General features: G+C 32.2%; 1 protein-coding gene and 3 long non-coding RNA genes across 9 annotated transcripts; 2 read left to right on the top strand and 2 right to left on the bottom strand.

Annotated features, from left to right (window-relative positions):
• Positions 1-304: 304 nt before the first annotated feature.
• On the bottom strand, positions 305-5,068 carry LOC112904722. Its single transcript, XR_003231304.1, has 3 exons — positions 5,026-5,068; positions 707-776; positions 305-600 (listed from the first exon to the last, which is right to left on the bottom strand). It is a non-coding gene; the product is annotated as an uncharacterized LOC112904722 (long non-coding RNA).
• Positions 3,584-3,984, top strand: LOC108735572. The gene is made up of 2 exons (XR_001937605.2): positions 3,584-3,878; positions 3,935-3,984. It is a non-coding gene; the product is annotated as an uncharacterized LOC108735572 (long non-coding RNA).
• Positions 5,069-6,533: 1,465 nt separating the features above from the next.
• Positions 6,534-18,368, top strand: LOC108735579 (protein O-mannosyltransferase 1). 4 transcript variants are annotated; one of them, XR_001937609.1, is made up of 7 exons: positions 6,534-7,094; positions 7,150-7,944; positions 12,980-13,200; positions 15,326-15,655; positions 15,710-15,927; positions 15,983-17,091; positions 17,369-18,368. XR_001937609.1 is itself a non-coding variant. In XM_018467583.1 (6 exons), the coding sequence occupies exons 1-6, from the start codon at positions 6,820-6,822 to the stop codon at positions 16,922-16,924; spliced, it is 1,884 nt and encodes a 627-aa protein (XP_018323085.1). In that variant the 5' UTR covers positions 6,534-6,819; the 3' UTR covers positions 16,925-18,368. The 4 variants fall into 4 exon arrangements, 3 of the variants coding, with proteins under 3 accessions (XP_018323085.1, XP_018323084.1, XP_018323086.1); XM_018467583.1 differs by having other exon boundaries at positions 16,880-18,368; XM_018467582.1 differs by having other exon boundaries at positions 15,983-18,368.
• Positions 9,869-20,073, bottom strand: LOC112904724. 3 transcript variants are annotated; one of them, XR_003231307.1, is made up of 4 exons: positions 18,912-20,073; positions 17,417-18,114; positions 12,948-13,125; positions 9,869-12,003 (listed from the first exon to the last, which is right to left on the bottom strand). It is a non-coding gene; the product is annotated as an uncharacterized LOC112904724 (long non-coding RNA). The 3 variants fall into 3 exon arrangements; XR_003231306.1 differs by having other exon boundaries at positions 9,869-13,125; XR_003231308.1 differs by lacking the exon at positions 12,948-13,125.
• Positions 20,074-20,079: the final 6 nt, after the last annotated feature.

The following is a 20,079-nucleotide window of genomic DNA, read 5'->3' as shown; positions in this document are numbered from 1 at the left end:
CCATAGATAATAGATCTACAAAGGGTAATAGATGGTCAACGCGAAATGCGCTGACTTGCGCGCCCTCCGGCAGGCTTATTCAACACTAAATAAAAAAGGCGCGCACTTTAAATGTGTTAGTTATTTATTGTTTTTCGTAATGTGTAAGTTAAATTGAAAAATGGATAAGAAACAACGCAATTTTCCTTTTTTATAAAAGAAAACACATTGTTTCTTTTGTAAAAAAGGAAATACATTGTTACTTGTCCATTTTTCACCTTAATATAAGAACTTGCGAATTTATAAGTGCAAAAGTAATAATAAGTGAAATAGTAAAAAATATTTATTAAATCTAACAAATACACTTGTACAAAATAAAATATTTTATGTAATTTGAACAGACAATCGGCCAAATAGAAAAGATCACAAAACAGAAGAAACAGTAATATAGTTCAACTTAATAGTAACACTTTAAACTTTTAACAATTTTCAGTAGTAAGAAGAAGTATGCATAAAAATTGAACGTTAGTCAAACTTTTTGGAAACATTTACCTGAAATTGTGGCAAGACAATTTTAAGAGAGGCTCGTAGGGGGCCGGCGATCATCAGTGGCTGTAAAATCTGTCGAAATAATGAAAATTATACTTAGAAAGGTACCGCATGGAATACGTTCAAGAAAAGGGATGCATAAAATTGAACGTTGGTCAAACTTTTTGGAATTATTTACCTGAAATTGTGGCAAGACAACTTAAAGAGAGGCTCATAAGGGGGCCGGCGATCATCAGTGGCTGTAAAATCTGCAAAAATAATGAAAATTATGCTTAGAAAGATACCACACGGAATACGTTCAAGAAAAGACAATAGGGATGATGACTGATTTTCAAAAACTACTCCACGATGTTTGTAGGTAACTGCTTTATACAAAATAAATTTTATTTCCGAAAAGAATTCAGGTTTTTAAGGAAAAATTAGCGTTTTAAAGAATACGATTTAAACTTTACGCCAAAACGATAGAATAGTAATGGCGTCTATGTGTGACGTCACCGTTTCGTAAACAGTTGACACGTTGCATGTTTACATGCATTGAGATACATTAAATTAATTATTTTGAGCGATAGTTATCATGAATTCTGATGAGTATCGATGGTGTGCGGTTCCTTAATGTAATAATACATCGATAAAAACTCCGAATAAGTTGTTCATTATCGTTCCAATGAAAAAAAAAGTGAGAAATACGTGGCTTAATCTTGCAAGGCGAGACCAAGCAGCTATATCTTCAAAATCTGTAATTTATTTCTTTGAAGACCATTTCGATGTAGGTATTTAAATCATTTACTACTTTTAAAATGTTTGATGTGTCCAGTAAGCATAATGTCGAGATTAAAAGCAGTTTGTAAATGTCACTGTTGATTAAATTTGTGCTAAACTTGCTATCAGCTACGCAAAAGCAACCCTTTTGTAGTCCTGTCAAATACATTTGCATCTGAATCTGTGCATTAAATTTTTCTGTTGGTTTTCCATTTTTAACATAATTTTGATATGTTTTATCACTTGTGGGGCATTTAATTTCAATAACACTATCTTCACAGATCCCATCTGGTGATCCTGCTATCATGAAGTACTCATTAGACAACATGAGCCCACACTTCTTTATTTTCTTGCCAAGTTGCATGCTGACAGTTTTTCGGACTTCGTTTTCTAATGTCCTACCACGTTTCATAGCAGCGTTGTCTGGAATACTCCCTCTCATTATCAATGCTATAAGAGTTCCATCATTTTTCTTACACCGACTAAATTCATAAACTCGTGATGCTGTAATTCTACCATAACGCAATTCAAACCAAAGCTTGCTATGATGTTGTTCTCTGGTTTCTACCTCTATTTGAGTAATAGTTTCATCAGACAGTACTAATTTTTCCAGAAATATCTCGCAACATTTCTCTTTATATGTCAGCACAAGTTGATGCATTGATAAATTTTGAATACTATTCCAAACTTAATCAGATTGATATTTTAATAGCTCACAATTATTGAGTTTTCTTTTTCTTCCCATATCCAAAAACTTATTAAGAATACTACTATTTGATGGTAAGCTAGGTGCACCATTTGACAATTCCTTTGCTGTTATACACTTGAGACTATTTCCAACCCTGGACAGTTTGGATTTTTTCCAGTAACATGCGACAGCTGTACAGGATGGCTCTTCACTCCTCCGGTGAATCCACATGAGGCAAGCTATTGAGTGCTTGCAACCTCCTTTAGACGCAACGCAATCGTGACATTGCACAGAGATAACTACTTCTTCTTCTTCGTCCACTACTACTGAGACAGCGTGCAATTTCGCATGTACCTTATGTTCTGGGCAAATTTTACCCTTTACAGTACAAATTTTCCCATCACGCTTTAGCTGTACATAGCTCACAGCGTCATCACCATATGATGGTCTTGAAGATCTGAAATTAACAGAGAACATTAATCGTAATACTTTTCCTTTTTAAATTGAGGTTATAAATGATCGCCTTTAGAGATCAAATAGGTAAGTGTATGTCTTTTTGAGGAAATTACGGTCGGAAATTATGTCTTGATTTATAAATATAAACAATACTTACATGGAAGTTTTAATATTTCGAAATTCAGACGAGCAGAAATCGTTGTTTAATGCGAAAAATCCTCCCAAGATCAATAAATCGATCCTTGGCAAATTTGAGCTATTTGCCTTGATAAATCCTTGTTCCATAGCTAACTTTTCTTTTTCGGACTCTTATAATAACACAATACTAATTTTTTAACTATCAAAAATCAGATAAATGGAGCTTTAGTGTCTTTNGCAATTCCGTCTGCTTCTATTCCTCTACCAGAAGAAGTTCTACAAAACATTTTTTTTTAGAACTTAAGTTTCACAACAACAAATTACAATACCTGCCACTTTCGTTGGAACCGCTGTTACTTCAGGAAAATGGAAAGCGGCATCTTGACCTTTAACTCCTGCAGGAACTGTATAATCTACGTAGAACATTTCAAATTAATTTGACCCCGTAATAGTGTAGACTGTACATCACGGTTTTTCTGTGTTGGGCAGAAAACATCCTTTCTTTACTTATTGTAAAGCATGATTGAAGTACTTAATATATTACTTACTTTCAGGATAGGTAAAAGTACTTTTCACAAAAATTTTAAAATATAACAAGTTGTGAAACTACTCACTATTGCTCAATAACGCCACAACTACTGGGGAATTCCTCCGATAATCGCAACCGCCGTCGCATCATCTGTTGTCGTTTCAGTAAAATGTATGTCGCCTAGTATGTCGGTAATGTCGATTTTGGTAATTTAAAAAATTTAAAAACTTACGTGGGGTAAACTTAGGTGTCGCTCGCGCTCGACATTTCATACCCTGATCTGAACATTCTACTGCGACACCAAATCCCACTGATGTGGGCTTCTATTGGTCTGTATTCTTCATTGAAATTAATATGTATATCCATAGTGTATATCTATTATCTATGGTCTTCACAGATGCGTGACGGATGACTGACACCTCAGCTTAACGTTTTAAACTATTATCTATGACTATTATTAAATTTTAGAAATCACCGATCAAAATTCGCGGCAGCTGGAGCTCTTCAGAATGGGCTGAACGTTTCCAAGGATTCCGCATTTTTTAACATTGTAGCTTTGCACTATTGCACTGTAGTGTCACCCTATGGTGACGCCTCATTTTATGGTGACAGTCTGTTAAGGTGATCCACAAATTATTTGACCGCTAATTTGGTAATATGGTGCTAATTAAGGATGTAAGGATGGTTTAAGGATATACAATAAAAGCATCTCCAAATAAAGTTGCACAGTTGTACTACAGTAAATTCTCAAGAAAAAGGTCAATTTTGAAAATATAACGGGTATATAGATGCCTTTTTGATTGATTTCACTGAAATGAACAGTTTTCTATTTTCAGAAGGCAATTTCATTTATCATAAATGTTTTCTAAGAAGAACACGCCTTATCTAAAAGCATTTGGTTTAGTAAAGCAGCAGATGGTTAATGATATAGAAGAGATTGTACATGACCACGAAGAAAAGGAAAAACTGTATATTTCTTTAGATGAGAAAATGGCAAATGATGAACGATTTACAGAAATTAGGTCTTTTATTGAAGAAATAAAAGATGGACAATTAAAATTATTATATTTAAAAAATGAAGTAAACAAAATAAATACACTACAAAGACAAACGATATCAAATGTAAAGGACATAAAAGAAAAATTTAAATATATACGGGAATAACTGAATTTGATTTTTTTTCAAGGTTGTGTGTATTGGCAACGTATATTATGTAGTTTATAATATATATTCATTATTTGTCTTGTTGCTTTCATTAAAGGTTGTATGATTTCCTAACTTGATAACCTAAGTCACACGAAAATCAATCCACCGGAATGCAAGATTACTAAGTTGAAAATATACAAGCCATATTTACCCATTATTGAAAAACTCTTAAATCAATTTAAAGTACAGTTTAAGTTTATATTTGAAACCTGGCGCTACATGAAAATACACATTTTAACAAAATCTCACAGTCAAAGAAAAAAAGAGAGTAATGAGACAACTTTAAAAAACGTAATATACCATGTACCTAATATGTGCAATGAAAATTTGAATGACAGAATGTTAAATGTAGGTATCTTAAAAATATGCACTGTTTTATAATATTCCTTATTATATTGCAGCTTCAAAAGAATATAAGTGTAACCAATGTTAAGGAAAGTATAAAATATTAATATGTTGTATTTTTGTCTTAGCGACAATCTTTAAATTTGAAATTATTTTTATAATTAACATTTTTGTTTTGTTTTCTTGTCGCAGTTGATAAAAGTGCATAAACATGTCACGTTTTTCAAAACACTATGTCAAATGTAGGCTTAGTTTTTACTATATGCATTTTTATAAATTTTATTTTTGATGAATTTATCTCACTCGAAATCATGGGAAGGGTACCAATACAACGAAAATTAACTTAATAACGTATGAATTTATGCAGACTACTTACATGTTTTTTTAAAAATTAGTTTTGGGTTTTATTTTATCCACACAAATAAAATATTGTAGCACAATAGCCTCTTCGGGTTAAATCTAGGTTTACCTATTATTTTGGGAACCCGCCCTTAGCGGGCGTGCCCCGCAAGCGGGCGGCACGTTTTTTTACAAATACCATTTAAAAATATGCTTAGAATTTTAGGTAGGTGATAAATTGACGTTTTAAAATGTTATACCTAAAAGCTGATCCTTACCGTAAACGAATTAGGGTTTGGGCAACCTGAAATATCTATAACAAAATATATTAAATCCCAACAAGGGGCAGTAGCTAACCGTCGATAATAATCACATTAAGCGATAATGGACACGTAACAATTTTCACTTGCCGAATTTTCAGTTGAGAAAACCTCATTTAAAATTGTTATATATTTATAAATGGGTCGAATATATGCCATTTTATGTTGAAAAATAAAAATTCAATTTTCCTTTTTTTTAACAGAACTAATGGGCGCATAATTATGATACTAACTTATTTAGAGCCCGCATAGGACGCACAACTTATTGGTGAAATTTAAATCAGAGGATCGGGTGCCAGATTCACACGACTTTATTATGTTACTATATATCCATCTATATATCTCTTATCTATGTATTTATGCCACCTGATGCCATAGACATATATTAATGGACGTGCCTTAGCCGTATGTCATTGTAATAATTTCTTGGCTCGAAAAGTGAGAGAGATCGCAGAGATCGTATGCTTTCGGACTAGTGCCTCTTGCATAACACGCTTACGGACTATCGTGAGAGAGATGGATATTGTCCGAAACTTTGTTCCATCTCTTACTTTTATTGTACCTTTCTAAGTATAATTTTCATTATTTTTACAGATTTCACAATCACCGATAATTTTCGCTCTTCCACGAGCATCCCTTTAAGTTGTCCTGCCACTGATTTTGGTAAGTTTTTATGCATACTTGCGACTTTTTTACAAGGTATTTTGAACTATAATTTGCATTATTTTCAGTCACCAACGATGACGTTCCTTCTTCACTTTTGACTTCGATGACTTTTGTGGCCTTTTCTATTTGCTCAATTATCTGTTCAAATTACATAAAATATTTTATTTTGTACAAGTATATTTGTTAACATTCAATAAATTTTTTTTACTATTCTTTCACTTATTATTACTTTTACTCTTTAAAATTCGCAAATTCTTATGTTAAGGTGAAAAATGGACAAGTAACAATGTATTTCCTTTTTTACAAAAGAAACAATGTGTTTTCTTTTATAAAAAAGGAAAATTGCGTTGTTTCTTATCCATTTTTCACTTTAACTTACACATTACGAAAAACAATAAGTAACTAACACATTTGAAGTGCGCACCTTTTTTATTTAGTATTGACTAGGAAGGCGCGCAAATCAGCGCATTTCGAGTTGACCATCTATACCCTTTGTATATCTATTATCTATGGGCATGTCCATTAGTAAACGTCGACCGTCGGTGCCTCATGCCATCTTATCTATGTCTAAATGTATATCTATGAATTGTAAATGCTGTCGTGTAAAGATAAAGTGTAAATATGGTATAACGGCGCAAACATCGGAAAAAAAACAATTTCTTTTTGCATTGTGGTTTCTCGTTCTCGATAGTTGATAGTTTTGTGAGGATAAAAATAATATTCACGACACTCGCTTTCTAATGGGTGGAACTACCATGCTTCTTTTGAGAAAATCGGCTTTTTAAGCTTATTTACAACATAGGCTACACAGCAACTTAGTTTTAATAAATAAAAGGAATGAAAATATGGAGGATTTAAAAAAGACCGGCCAAACTTCTAAAACTCATTTTAATAAAGGGGACAAAAAGCACATTGAATCAAAGCAACAATATGAAGAATTAATTAATAATGCCATGGAAAATGATTTTCATAAAAAATTCAGTGATGAGAATAATGAAAAGTATGAAACAAAATCATATTTATTTTCAATAAAAATTCAACTGGATGGTATATCATTTAGCTTATTCTTAATGGCTCTTTTCAGTCGCCTTTATAAACTTCAAGAACCTAATTATATTGTGTAAGTATGTTTTATGAATGTTTTTATATATATTTTTACAGTATATTAATTTCAGTTTTGATGAGCTCCATTATGGCAAATATGTTTCAATGTATATCCAAAATACTTTTTATTTTGCATCTAATCCATCATTTGGAATTCAGTTAATTTCTCTGTTATCATATCTATGTGGATATGATGGTAATTTTAAATTTGATACAATTGGTAAAGCTTACAGTCCAGAAATTCCATTGTTTGCACTTCGCATTGTCCCTGCATTTTTTGGCAGTTTGCTTGTACCATTGGCATACCATATACTTTTAGAATTGAAGCTGTCTCAGTGGACTGCACTACTGGGAGCACTTTTAATTTTATTTGATAATGCATTCCTAACACAAAGCAGATTTATATTAATGGAGACAATTCTTATATGTTTTGCTGTTTGTGGTATTTTTTGTATACTTCGCTTTTGCAAGTATAAACACAATCCCTATTGTTTTCATTGGTGGCTTTTGATGTTTATTGCCTGGATTTTTCTTACTTTGGCAGTATGTGTAAAGTATGTGGCTTTTTACACATATTGTTTGGGAATTGTGCTGGTGTTACACAATTTTTGGAATATTGTGCCGTCTAGAAATACTTCCGATAAGTCATTGTTTATACAGTTCTGCATACAAATCATTTCAGCCATCATTATTCCTTTTATGGTTTATTTGGCAGTATTTTATGTTCATTTAAGTGTATTATACAAAGCAGGTCCACATGACAATGTTCTCACAAGTGCTTTTCAGGCATCTCTTGAAGGAGGGTTAGCTTCAATCACTAAAGGTCAACCAATCACTGTTGCACATGGATCTCAGATAACATTGAGGTAATGCATTATTTTTATATAATTTATTATTATTATCTCTATATCTGCAGAGGTAATACAGACTACCAGTTCACAGGACTGAAACTTACAAACCAACTAATGCAAATAATTTACTAACTAAAAGCTGTAGGCATTTTGAAAATTGTTTATTCTATTTTATAGTATTTGATAAAAAAAACACAAAATAAATAAAATAACAAAAATATAATATAATGCATTCGATTCTTACTACTTGTTCATTCGTTTTCCGTACGAGAAAAATTTGAATTATGACTTTTTAATAATTTTTAGAATTTACAAATAATTTTTTAAAATGCATAATGACAAAATAATGATCACTTATAAATATCTGTATGTAAGATTAAAAAAGGATGAAAGGAGGTGGTCTAAATGATCTCTTCTAAATGAACGCTTCTAATCTTTTCTTTTCCGCTGCGCCCACTATCCATGTTTCGCACCCGTACGGCGCCGTGCTCCAAACATACACCTTTAACAACCTTTTTTGAATTTCTAAATTAATCGTTAGCAAGTACAGAAGTGACTTCTTTTATTGAAGGCGACTCGACCCTGCGCTATCCTCTGCTTACTACTCCTTCCATCCTGACTTATCTGACTTTCTAGATACCTAAAATCGGTTACTGCTTCTAATTTTTCATCTCCTATCTTTATATTCGCTATTTCTCTACTTTTTCCTCCCTTGCATAAAAGTATTTTTGTTTTATTTTTATTTATTTTCGTACAGTACTGTTTAGTTAGTACCACATTCATTTTATTATAGCTATCTCTAACTGCTTGCTCAATGCTAACACTGCTATATCATCTGCAAATCTAAGCATACTAATCTTTTGCCCCTGTATATCGATCTCTACAGTTTACTGTCTTTAATGATGTTGATTACGTCTTGCAGCCCCATCTCTATAAATGCCTGTTGCTCTTTATACAAACTAAGTATCACTCTTCTATCTTTGTAACTCATCCCTACATTTTTAAGTATATTTAACATCTTGTCCCATTTAACATTGTCAAAAGCTTTTTCTAAATCTACAAATCCTATGTACGCCCTCTTTCTTTTTTGTATCGTTTTCTCTATTGTTACCCGTAAAGCTAGAACCTAAATTGATCTGCCCCTAATAGTTCTTCCGCCCTTTTTTCCATCCTCCTCTGTACAATTCTAGTTAAGATTTTTGACGCATGAGAAGTTAAGCCAATTGTTCAAAATGTTTCGCTCCTATTCGCGCCTCTCTTTGTAGGCATGGTTACTACCACGTTCAGTTTATAATCCTCTGAAACTTTCCCCTTCTCGTAAATGTGATAAACTTGCTTAAACATACGATCTCTAACCTCTTGTCCTTCATGTTTTATAATTTCCCCCTGTACCCCATCTACACGTGGCACCTTATTATTCTTTTTTAATGCTACATCGAACTCTTCTCTCATCAAGGGGTAACCTAGTTCATCTAACATCATATTATATATCTCTTAACTCATGGCCTTCGTATAGGTTCTCTAAATATTTTTTCCACCCATCTGCCTTTTCCTCATTTTCTATCAAAATGACCCCTGCCTCGTTTCTTATATTATTACTACTGTACCCTACATCTCTAACATTCCTTTTAATTATATTATATGCCTTATCGGTTTTACTTACTTCAAACTTTTGTTCTACTTCTTTACACATCCTATCAATCCACTGTTCCTTAGCTACCCTACACTTCCTAATTATTTCCCATTTCATAGCCTTCTATCTTTTTTGCCTTTCTTCGTCTGTTCTGTTTTTGTATTTTCGCCTTCCTTCTATTAATCATAAAATCTCATTTGTTATCCAGGGTTTCCTACTTTTTGTTTAAGACCTATTATATCTGTGCTGCTGACTTTAGGCACGTTTTAATGCAGTTCCATTCTGTCTCCATGTCCCTATCATTCGTTTCTCCCGCCGCCTTTAGTATTTCGTCTGTCCATTTACCTAGTCTATCACGCGTTTCGTTACATTTTAGGTTTAAGTCAAGACCTTCTTTTCCACCTTCCTTCTTTTTCAGAATTTTCAATTTAAGATTGGTCTTCATAACTACTACTAAGTTATGATCGTTATCTGTATCTGCTCTTGGATAACTCTACAGTCATTCACTTGATTTTTAAATCTTTGCCTAACAAGTATGTAATCTAACTGATATCTCCCTAAATCACCTGGCACCTTCCACGTATAGCTCCTCCGAACGTGGTGGTTCAATAAAGTATTCGCGACGGTTAAGTTATATTTATCGCAAAATTCTACAAGCCTGTCTTCCCTATCATTTCTATTGCCTAATCCAAAAGAACCTGCTATTGCACCCACTTTAAAAGATATAAGTATTTTTATTACAAACAACTGTCCGATTAAACGTATCGTTATAGTGTGGCTTAATTGCACATTTATTTAATTCCAATTTTGAAAATCTTTCATAATTTACAGCTCACACGCCATTTAACGTTTCAGCTAAAGTTTTTCTGTTTCATATCCCTCTAGGCATGATATAAATTGACTGACCTGTACAGGGGGTAGCGAATAACTCCCATTTTAACTTTTAATAAATAAAAATAAAGGGTGGAAAAGATTAATAAATAATTGATCATGAAGTCCCAACTCCACCCCTTTAACTAAACGATTTGCATAATTTATTATTTAAACATTAATTATATGATTTTACAAATAATCTGTTTCGTTCAAATTAAATATTCTATTATATTATAAATTAGTTGCGTTTATTATTTTTAAAATTGTTGTACTCACAGCTGTGGCCCGTAGTTAAACAGCGCAAAGTTGAACTCAATTTACAATAAAAATATAAGTATAAAAGGGATAATACTTGCGATCATGTACAACCTCGTTAACTTGTTAAATACAATAATCCAAATCAGCTCTCGAAATTGATTCGACAGCCTTGAAAAGCTTGGAGAAGGAGCTGATAGCGCGGATAGACAATACAATCTAGGGTTCAGAACTACGACCCTTGAAAAAATTTTCATTTTCTCGGCTCCTACTGAGCTGATTTTAATTTTTTTTAAAGCGATGTCCAGAAAATTAATGTTTGATTTTTCATATTTCCAAAAGCCCGTTATTGTTGTTAGTCATTTGTGTTTTGCCGCTTGGAAAACTTCCTCCCCTTCAACAAGATCTTCATTTAGTTATTCTTGCTCGTTCAAATCTTAATCAGGTCATTAAAAGACAATTTGTTGGTAATCGAAATTGTCAGATTTTTTCATTTTCATTAAAGTAAATTAATAGTTTCAAAACTAACAATAACGAGCTTTTGAATTAACCATAAAAATTTTCGAGATATTGGTTTAAAAAAATTAAAATTGGTTCAGCAGAAGCCGAGAAAATGGAAAGTTCTAAACGCTGGATTTTACTGTGTCTCCGCGCTGTCAGCTCCCTCTCCGAACTTATTTGTTAATTCATGTAGTGTATGTGCTAAGACTAATGAAGTCCTTGGTCAAAAAACAGTCCTGATATCCTTATATTTTTATTGTAAATTGATTTCAACTTTGCGCTGTTATAGTTCCGGTTCAAATTCTATCAAAATAATTTTTTTATGAAAGAAACGACTTTTCGAGAAAAAATATCCAGAACTTTAAACAATTCTCTAGGTTCTCCAAATCAACGGGTTTCAATTTGGCAAAAATATAGACGCTCCTCTGCTGCGTAAATTCTTATTATTATTAGGCAAAAACTGTAAATTCATAATAAAGAGTTCTTTTAGCCAAGTATGAAGGTCTTAGGAGTAATGGAAGTGTATAAAAGAAATCCGCAACTTAATATATATTTTTATTCTTTATTGTAACTGTTTACATTTTTGCCAAGGAAAAAAATGAATTTTGTGATTTGCAAACAATTGCACCTTATAAGAAATTTAATTACCTACGAAAAATTTTCTTCCTCATAACTTTTTTCCTAGGGCTGTAAAAATCTGTTCTTCGGTATTAGATAGAATTACGTCCGCTGCACTGCAATGTTAGATGTCCCAATTGTTTAGTATTTGTACTAGTTTTTAATGTAGCAAGACATTACCGGCTAATAAAAATCTGTAAAAGGAACCGTCTTGTATCTAATTGTAAAAACAGCATTTTTTCATAGCCAAAACCACAGAAGGTGGAATGGTCGAACACACTAACGGTTGACTTTATTATAGCGGCGAAAGCCACCCAAGCTCTCTTAACACGAAAGTGTATGTTGTATAGTACCTACTATTATAAAAGTTGCAATCGTAAAAAAACAGAAAAAGGAATCGTGTAGTGGACGCCTTTTATATTATTAATGAAACGCTTTTTATATTCTATTTACATTTCAAATCGCACAAATGTCATCAGCAAAATGATGTACAATCCTAAGTTACTGAAACTAAAAGAGTGTAAACGTATGGGGAGAATTCGACAATAAAAATATGGTGATCTAGTCATAATAATACGTTTGTAAATGAAGTAAGTTATGTGAGACCATCGCAAATACACATGCATAATTTTACGTTTGTTCTTAAGTATATTAACTGTTTTTGAATTGAAATTAATGTTTTTGTTGTAATTTATACGATAAGTCTTGTATTGTACGGAAAAGAGCGCAAAACTTTTTTTTTGCACACAAGCGACTCGCCTTCTACGCGGCGGTCCTAGATAGAACAACTGCTAGAATTTATTAACTTCCTAATCATAGGGATGTTCTTGTAATAAATTCGAAAAATAAAAATCGTTGTTTTTAACGTATTTTGCAATTTGGAAGTAACATTATCACTGCTAGGTAATTTGGAGATGAAGTGTAAACAGTAATAACAACACGACCTGAAGAAAAATTCATAATATTAATTTTTCTGTTTAAACAAAAAAACTGGAAAAAGTAAATAATAGATATTATATAATTGTGAAAATAGAAAGGGCGGCAAATTTAGACTTCACCCCGGATCGCACTACATTTTCATTCATATTCTTAGTGATGTTTGAATCAGCACTACAAGACCGGATTAGACTATACATACATATTAGTAATATCAGAAATTTTTTTCACTAGGCATTCTCATGGTCGCACTTGCTGGCTTCATTCCCATCAACATGTGTATCCCATACGTTATTCCGATAAAAGGGGTTCTAGTCATCAGCAACAAGTTACGTGTTATTCTTTTAAGGATGTTAACAACTGGTGGATAGTCAAACGACCTGAAAAAAATGAATTGGTCGTTGAAAACCCGATTGATGCAATCAAACATGGTGACGTCATTCAGTTGGTACATGGTAATAGCATTTTTTTTATTACACAGGAGGACGAACGAAAGTAGTAGAAGGGTTTTAAATAGCATTTATATCCAAACTAACACGAATTCAATTATAATTTAACTATCAATTCTATCGTGACTAAAGCCACTACACTTTCAATTTTTTCGTTAAGATATTTACTCAATTTTTCCCATAGTGAAGTATAAAAATGTATATTTTGTGATTTTAATTTAAGCGAAGTGCAACTTAAAATAAATTTGATTACGTTACGCTTTAGCGCCATGAAGATAAATAGGTTTTTTCAAAATCAAGATGTTATCGTTCGAATGGCAACATAGTTGAAAAAAATTTACGGAAAAAAGGAAAACAAATTGAGTTACGTCATGTGAAATCGCAAACATATATAGAAAACGTGTATTTTTGATCAAAAAATTTAAAACTCAAATATAAAAGGGAAACATAATCTAACCTAACCTGACAAAAAACCATTAAACATCTCTATATATATCCAAGGCATGCCACAGACGACCAAATGACTTTCGGCGACACCAGTAATTCTCGAAAAAGTTAGTGTGGGCCTTAATTTCGGGGTCCAAAAATTTTTTGTGAGTGGTTTACACTTTTGTGCATGCATACTTCATTTATTTTCTCTAGCGATGTGCCCCTTCCAATGTCTTGGATGCGCGCTGGCAAAATCGTAGGTAGGGAAAAAAAAGCTTATTATACTCTCGACTCTTGATCATACTTTTTCATACAGTACCTGCCAAAACTTTTTTCAATCATGAATAGTAGTGCGAGTCGAAAACAAGCGTTAAAGCCTTTAATATGTCTTCAAATATACATAATCATCTCGTTGATATTTTCAGTAGTAAATGGTACCAATAACAGTACATTTGAGCAATGCAATTGTAGTGGATAAAATGGTCAATTTTTCCGTGCAGTACTGTACGGATTATACGCTCCTCACCGCTTAAGAGTTTGGCCGAGAGTTGTCTCCTTCCTTTTCTGGCCTAGTGCTGTTTTTTTCTACTTTGCGCCGGTCAAACTGAAGGTCACATCGCTACAGAAAGTAAACGAAGTATACCAACATTGTATTTTCGGCGGCTTATTACACTCTTATCCACTTGGACCGCGTACCCAAAACCGTCTAACTGTAAAAATCTGTAATGGTGAGAAAGAGTGGACTTCCGAAAACAGCGAAATTTTGCATTGATTTAAATAAATCACTTGATTATAAAACTAACACTGATTGACTAAATGAGAAATTGATAAATATGTATATATGTATGAATTTTTTCAATTTTCTAACTTGGTTTGAATGGTTAAATTTTAGATGACACATTTTGCAATTATGATTAAAAAATTCAATCGTTTATTACTCAAAAACTTAAAAACCTGTCTTGCTGAAATTTAAGGCTTCTAAGACTGCGGATACCCAAATTCTAAATCGTCGCATTTTTTTACTATTTCACCAAATAAAAATGCGCAGTAGGTAATCAAAATGTTTATTTTCGATGGATACAGCCTCGTTGACTGGGCTATAATTCGATTACACTGATATTCAATATTTCTACCAATTGTGGACACAGGTAGTGTTTCAGTATAGAAAAAGGTACGCGTGTGATTATATCAAAGCGGGAAACAAAAAAACAACTGCAAGGAAGAATAGAAGAGTGGTAGTAATACAAAAAAATTACAAAAAACATATAGGCATGGTGGAAGGCACAGAAAAATTAAACAAAGAAATGTATAAAAGGGGAAAATTATCGTTATAAGAATAAAGATGTTTATTACAAAGCCTATTTATGCCATGCTTTACTGCTGCCAATTTTAACATGTGCCTATTTAAGTTCCCTGTTTCCGCATATGTGACTACTAAATCGTTTAATTCTGAAATATTTGGTTCATTCAAATCTATTATTTACAAAATTTTATTTCATAAGCGCGTCAATTAGTTCATCTTCAACTTCCAACTACATCTTTCATGGCAAACAATATAAAATTATATTGCGTAGAACGTAGAACATCTACATAAATATGCCTTCCGATGCTATTCGGCTGAAATGAAAAGTGTAGTGGCTTTGGTATATACAGAAATCTATTTAAGAAAATTGTTTAAGCATATTTTATGTTCAAATTTTAGGTTTAACAAGTAGAGCATTAAATTCACACGATGTAGCTGCACCAATGTCGCCCCAATGCCAAGAGGTATCCTGTTATATCGACTACAATATATCTATGGCTGCTCAGAATTTGTGGAAAGTAGATATTATTAATAGAGAACAAATGGGAAATGTATGGCGCGCCATACAGTCTCAAGTTCGCTTAATTCATTTAAATTCGAATCAAGCTTTAAGATACAGCGGCAAGCAGTTGCCCGATTGGGGGTTTCATCAACATGAAGTTGTAACAGATCGCATTATTTACCAAGACGACACTATTTGGAACGTCGAAGAACATGTATACACTAAATGTAATTTTTCTAGACCTTCATCGATTCTTTTTATATTAAATGCTCTTTTTTTAGCTGAAGACCAAAAAGATCGGGAAAGAGATATAATAGCTTCAGAAATGATTCCAACATCTGCCCCACAACTTTCCTTTTGGAACAAATTTTTCGAACTACAATATAAAATGTTATTTAAGGGAACCGAAAGTGTGCAAAATCACATGTTTAGCTCAGAACCTATCGAATGGCCTCTAATGGTTAGGGGTATAGCATACTGGGTTTCTAATCATGATAATGTAAGTTCAACTTCCTTTCTGCGATTTATATAATATTTTTAACTAATTTTTACAGGCTCAAATTCACCTAATTGGTAATATAATGACTTGGTACACAGCAACTTTTTCTGTTGTAGTTTATTGTTTACTTTTTGTATTTTACCTTTTAAGAAGACGGCGACTGTGTTTTGATTTAGAAAACGATGACTGGGAAATATTCAAAGCAATTGGTCTAGTCTTTTTACAAGGATATTTGTTTAACTACATACCTTATTTTTTTGTGGAAAGAACTCTATTTTTACATAATTATTTGCCTGCCTATTATTTTAAAATTCTTTTAACAGCAGCATTGTTCGAGCATATTTATGTATTGATTAAGAAAACAGTTCAGAACAAAATTGCCGCTAAATTATTTGTGGTATTTGTTTTAGTATGGCTTATGTATGTGATTTACATATTTAAGAGATTTACTGTATTAAATTACGGAGTAACCAAATTAACACTTAACGATATTAGGAACCTGAAATGGCGCGATAGTTGGGATTTTATATATCATAGAAATTAATTTTAGATAATTTATTTATATACGTATGTCCTGCTGTTACAAATATTATCGATGTGTAATGTATAATTTTGATAACGAAATTTATTTTTATGAAAAGTATTTTATCTCAATATAAAACTTCACCAGTAAATTGTTCTATAAAAATAATTTAATTATTTTCAATATTTGTAGCTAGTTACAGCAAAGTTACGACGATTGTTGTGCAGAAAGTGAAACAAAAGAAAGATTCTAATAATTATAAATCTTAGTGCTACACGACCAAGATCTTCTATAGTATGCTCTCTAAAAATAAATTCAGTAATTCTATTGATATGTTTTTGTAAAAAATCTCGAGTTTTCAGCCTATTTTTTGTTTTTTATTTTCGTGATATAACTGTATAACTCATTGGAACTTTCGATTTGAAACAGAGAATACGAAGTAATGTGTTGAACACCTACAAGTTGGGTCCTTAATAGAACTGTATAAGGTGATAAAATAACTGAATCCTTGGTTGGGATCGGAAGTACCGGTGTAACAAACAAATGGCGTATTAAATTAGTATTGGGAAGCTCTTTAGTAAAACGGTTTGTGAACCCTAGAATCCTGGAAGTTTTACTAATTACAGCTTCAACATGTTTAGGTAAGGCATAATCTTACCACCATCCATGGATCGTTCTGTATTTTAACCACATCATTAACAGTTTAATATCTTCTGCGTAAATTAGAAATTGTAAAAATGTAATGAACGAGCGATGTCATTAACAATTGTTATAAAGAGTAAGGGGCTCAGGTGAGAGCTTTGAGGTACACCTGATGTAACTTGGTTAAAGGGTGATGTTGATTTTCGCACCCGTACTACCTGCCAACAATTTTAAAGGTATGAAGTCCCTAACTAACTAATAAATTTCCCTGTATAGCAGATGTAAATAATTTGGCGAGCAGACGATCATGGCATATAAACTCACCGTGTGGATATTTTGATCCAAGGCTGCAGTAACTTGAGCAGCCATTGACAAATCCGTGTTGTTGAGGGATTATTAGTGTAAAAAAATGGTCAGTTATATGGTCAGCCACAAGCCTGTCATACATCTTGTCAAACGTACACAGAGCCGATATTGATGTACAATATTTGGCATTTTACTTATCACCTTTCTTATGAATGGGAAGAACGTAAGATTTCTTCCATAATTCAGATAAGTAACCTGCTGGAAAGTTATCGATTAAAAAAATTTAACAGTCAGTTTGCTTAAGGTGGACCAACATTTATGGATCAGGGCTGACCGTTTCCTTGAATGAATCGAAAGCCTATGCTATAGAAGCATCAGTAACATCACAGAGAGAAGCCATGAAACAGTCAGCGTTGAACATCAATACTAATAATACAAATATTCTCGTTATCTGTTATGGTTAGCTGTTTCAGAAGCTCCAAGACTTGAAACGCTTGAATACGGATATACTTTCTTCAGAAGGCAACACGTATGTGCCCTTGAATTGTAGATTACTATCGTATTTGATATGTCTGCTACGGTCACTGGTGTCTTTTGGTGGGATCCTTTAATTTTTATCGAAGAAAAAATTTTCCATTCTCTTCAGCGAATTTTCTAGTTCACTTATTCGTTTTTTAAATCAAAAAATTTCATTTTCGCATTTATCTGGCCATTTTCTAAAAGGGACAATATACAGATATGTTTTACCTACCTACATTACATACGTCACAGATACCATATGTAAATAATTAAAGCTTATTAACAGAATAAGCATGAATTAAAAACTAATTTGCCCACTAACCGTGTTTAACACACCAATACACGATTAGTTTCACTTTCTGGGGCAACATTATCAAATGGAATAACAATTGTACATTATCTACTTTGAATATGCTAATTCACACAAATAAAAATAAATAATTCTTTTTGATCAAAGTTTTATTTAATCAAAAATGTACCTAATACTGTTGGAATTTGATTAAAGAAGACGCTCAGAGATCAACAATCATTAACAAACATTAATAAATTTTTTGTATAGATAAAACTGTAAAATAAAAAATTGTTTTAAAAACGTTGTAGGATTAAAATAACAAATAATTGAAAACCACGTGGTGATAGTTATAGTGTTTGTGTATAGCTCTCACCCTGTGGTTTTAAAGAAAATTAAACAGTAAATATAAGTAAGCATATTATTGTCTTTGCAGTGATCAACAGTGTATACAAGTAATTCTATTTCATATTACGTTTAAAATCAAATTCTTGAAAATGTAGAGAACAAATTCTTGCATTTTTCACATTAAAATTGTCATTACATTTACAAGAATGTATCTAAGATTTACGAAGCTGAGTATTATAAGGAAAACGGAAAAATTTTACAATTTTTCGAAAATCCCGTTTGCATTGATTTTGTAATAGAATTATAACGACAAAAAAGTGCAAAAACAATAGTTTGTCTCTATCCTCGTTTACTTACCATCATCAGAAAAATTGGTCATAATACACTGGCCAAACTGCTAACGGTGTGACGCGTATCGGCTAATCTTATCCCACTATCATGCCCTGCCTTTATTCAGATTATATATTCCGTTGAATACATGTCGTCTATTTATACTTTTTAGTTAAAATAATAAATTTAAAGGATTTTTTTAGCAAAACATGTTTTTATTAAAACGCACTAGAAAGTAGAAAATCAAAGTAACTAAAAATTAAATTTGATAGATGTTTTCTTATTGAGATGCTCTGAAAAGAAATAAAGAATTAATCTTCCGATAAGACATGATGCAAAGCAACAAGCACTTCGTGACTGTGTGTTATTTTTTCTTACTGTAGCTTACAAAGTACAATTTTCGATCGAGCAAAAATGTAAATATTTTCCCCTTCATCAAGAAATCATCGGTCGTGTTAAAATCGGAGATAACAAGTAATAAAGAATCCTTTTTCGGCATTTAGATTTGGCAACAGCGAAAAAGTCGTTTAACACTTATAGCCCGGTCGATGAATTCAAAGGGACTAGAAGCTAAATTTTTGCTTTGAATTTATACGAATTGCAGACGCGCCTCTTTATATCCGCTTATTAATTGAGCGAATCCTACTTACTAGTAATTTCCCTAAATCTAAAATTGTATGAATAATAAACTAAGCTTTTATCAATTTTTTATTTAGAACAAAAAATTGCACCTCCCGCTCTAAACAAAGCTTTGTATTCGCGCCTGCTGTAAAAAAAAAACATTATTTATATGTATAATTAATTTATTTTCCTTTATAAATCTGTAATATACAGACTTCTACATTCATAAATAGTGAAAACTATCATTCTCCAAACTAAAATTGAAATGATTCTTTTAGTGGCGTAAGAAATTGCTTTTTAATAAATAATTACTTGCACTTTTTATAATTTACAAAACTTTTGACAATATAAGTGAATGACTTAAAAAATAACTTTTCATATTGAAAAGAATCATTCCCCTCTTACACTGATGATGAAATTGCATTTTTACATTTATTTCACACTAACACAGAATTTTGAAATATTTTATAAAAATAAACAAAACACAAAGACTGATAAAGACCGTTATCGGCTCATTCTGAGCTCGAAAAATAAAATTACCCTAAAGCTGAACTCTTGAACAAAGCTCTTTCTT

This window comes from Agrilus planipennis, unplaced genomic scaffold (genome assembly GCF_000699045.2).
Source record: "Agrilus planipennis isolate EAB-ADULT unplaced genomic scaffold, Apla_2.0 scaffold116, whole genome shotgun sequence".
In the NCBI taxonomy this organism is placed as follows: domain Eukaryota; kingdom Metazoa; phylum Arthropoda; class Insecta; order Coleoptera; family Buprestidae; genus Agrilus; species Agrilus planipennis.
This window is presented reverse-complemented; position numbering and strand designations above follow the sequence as displayed.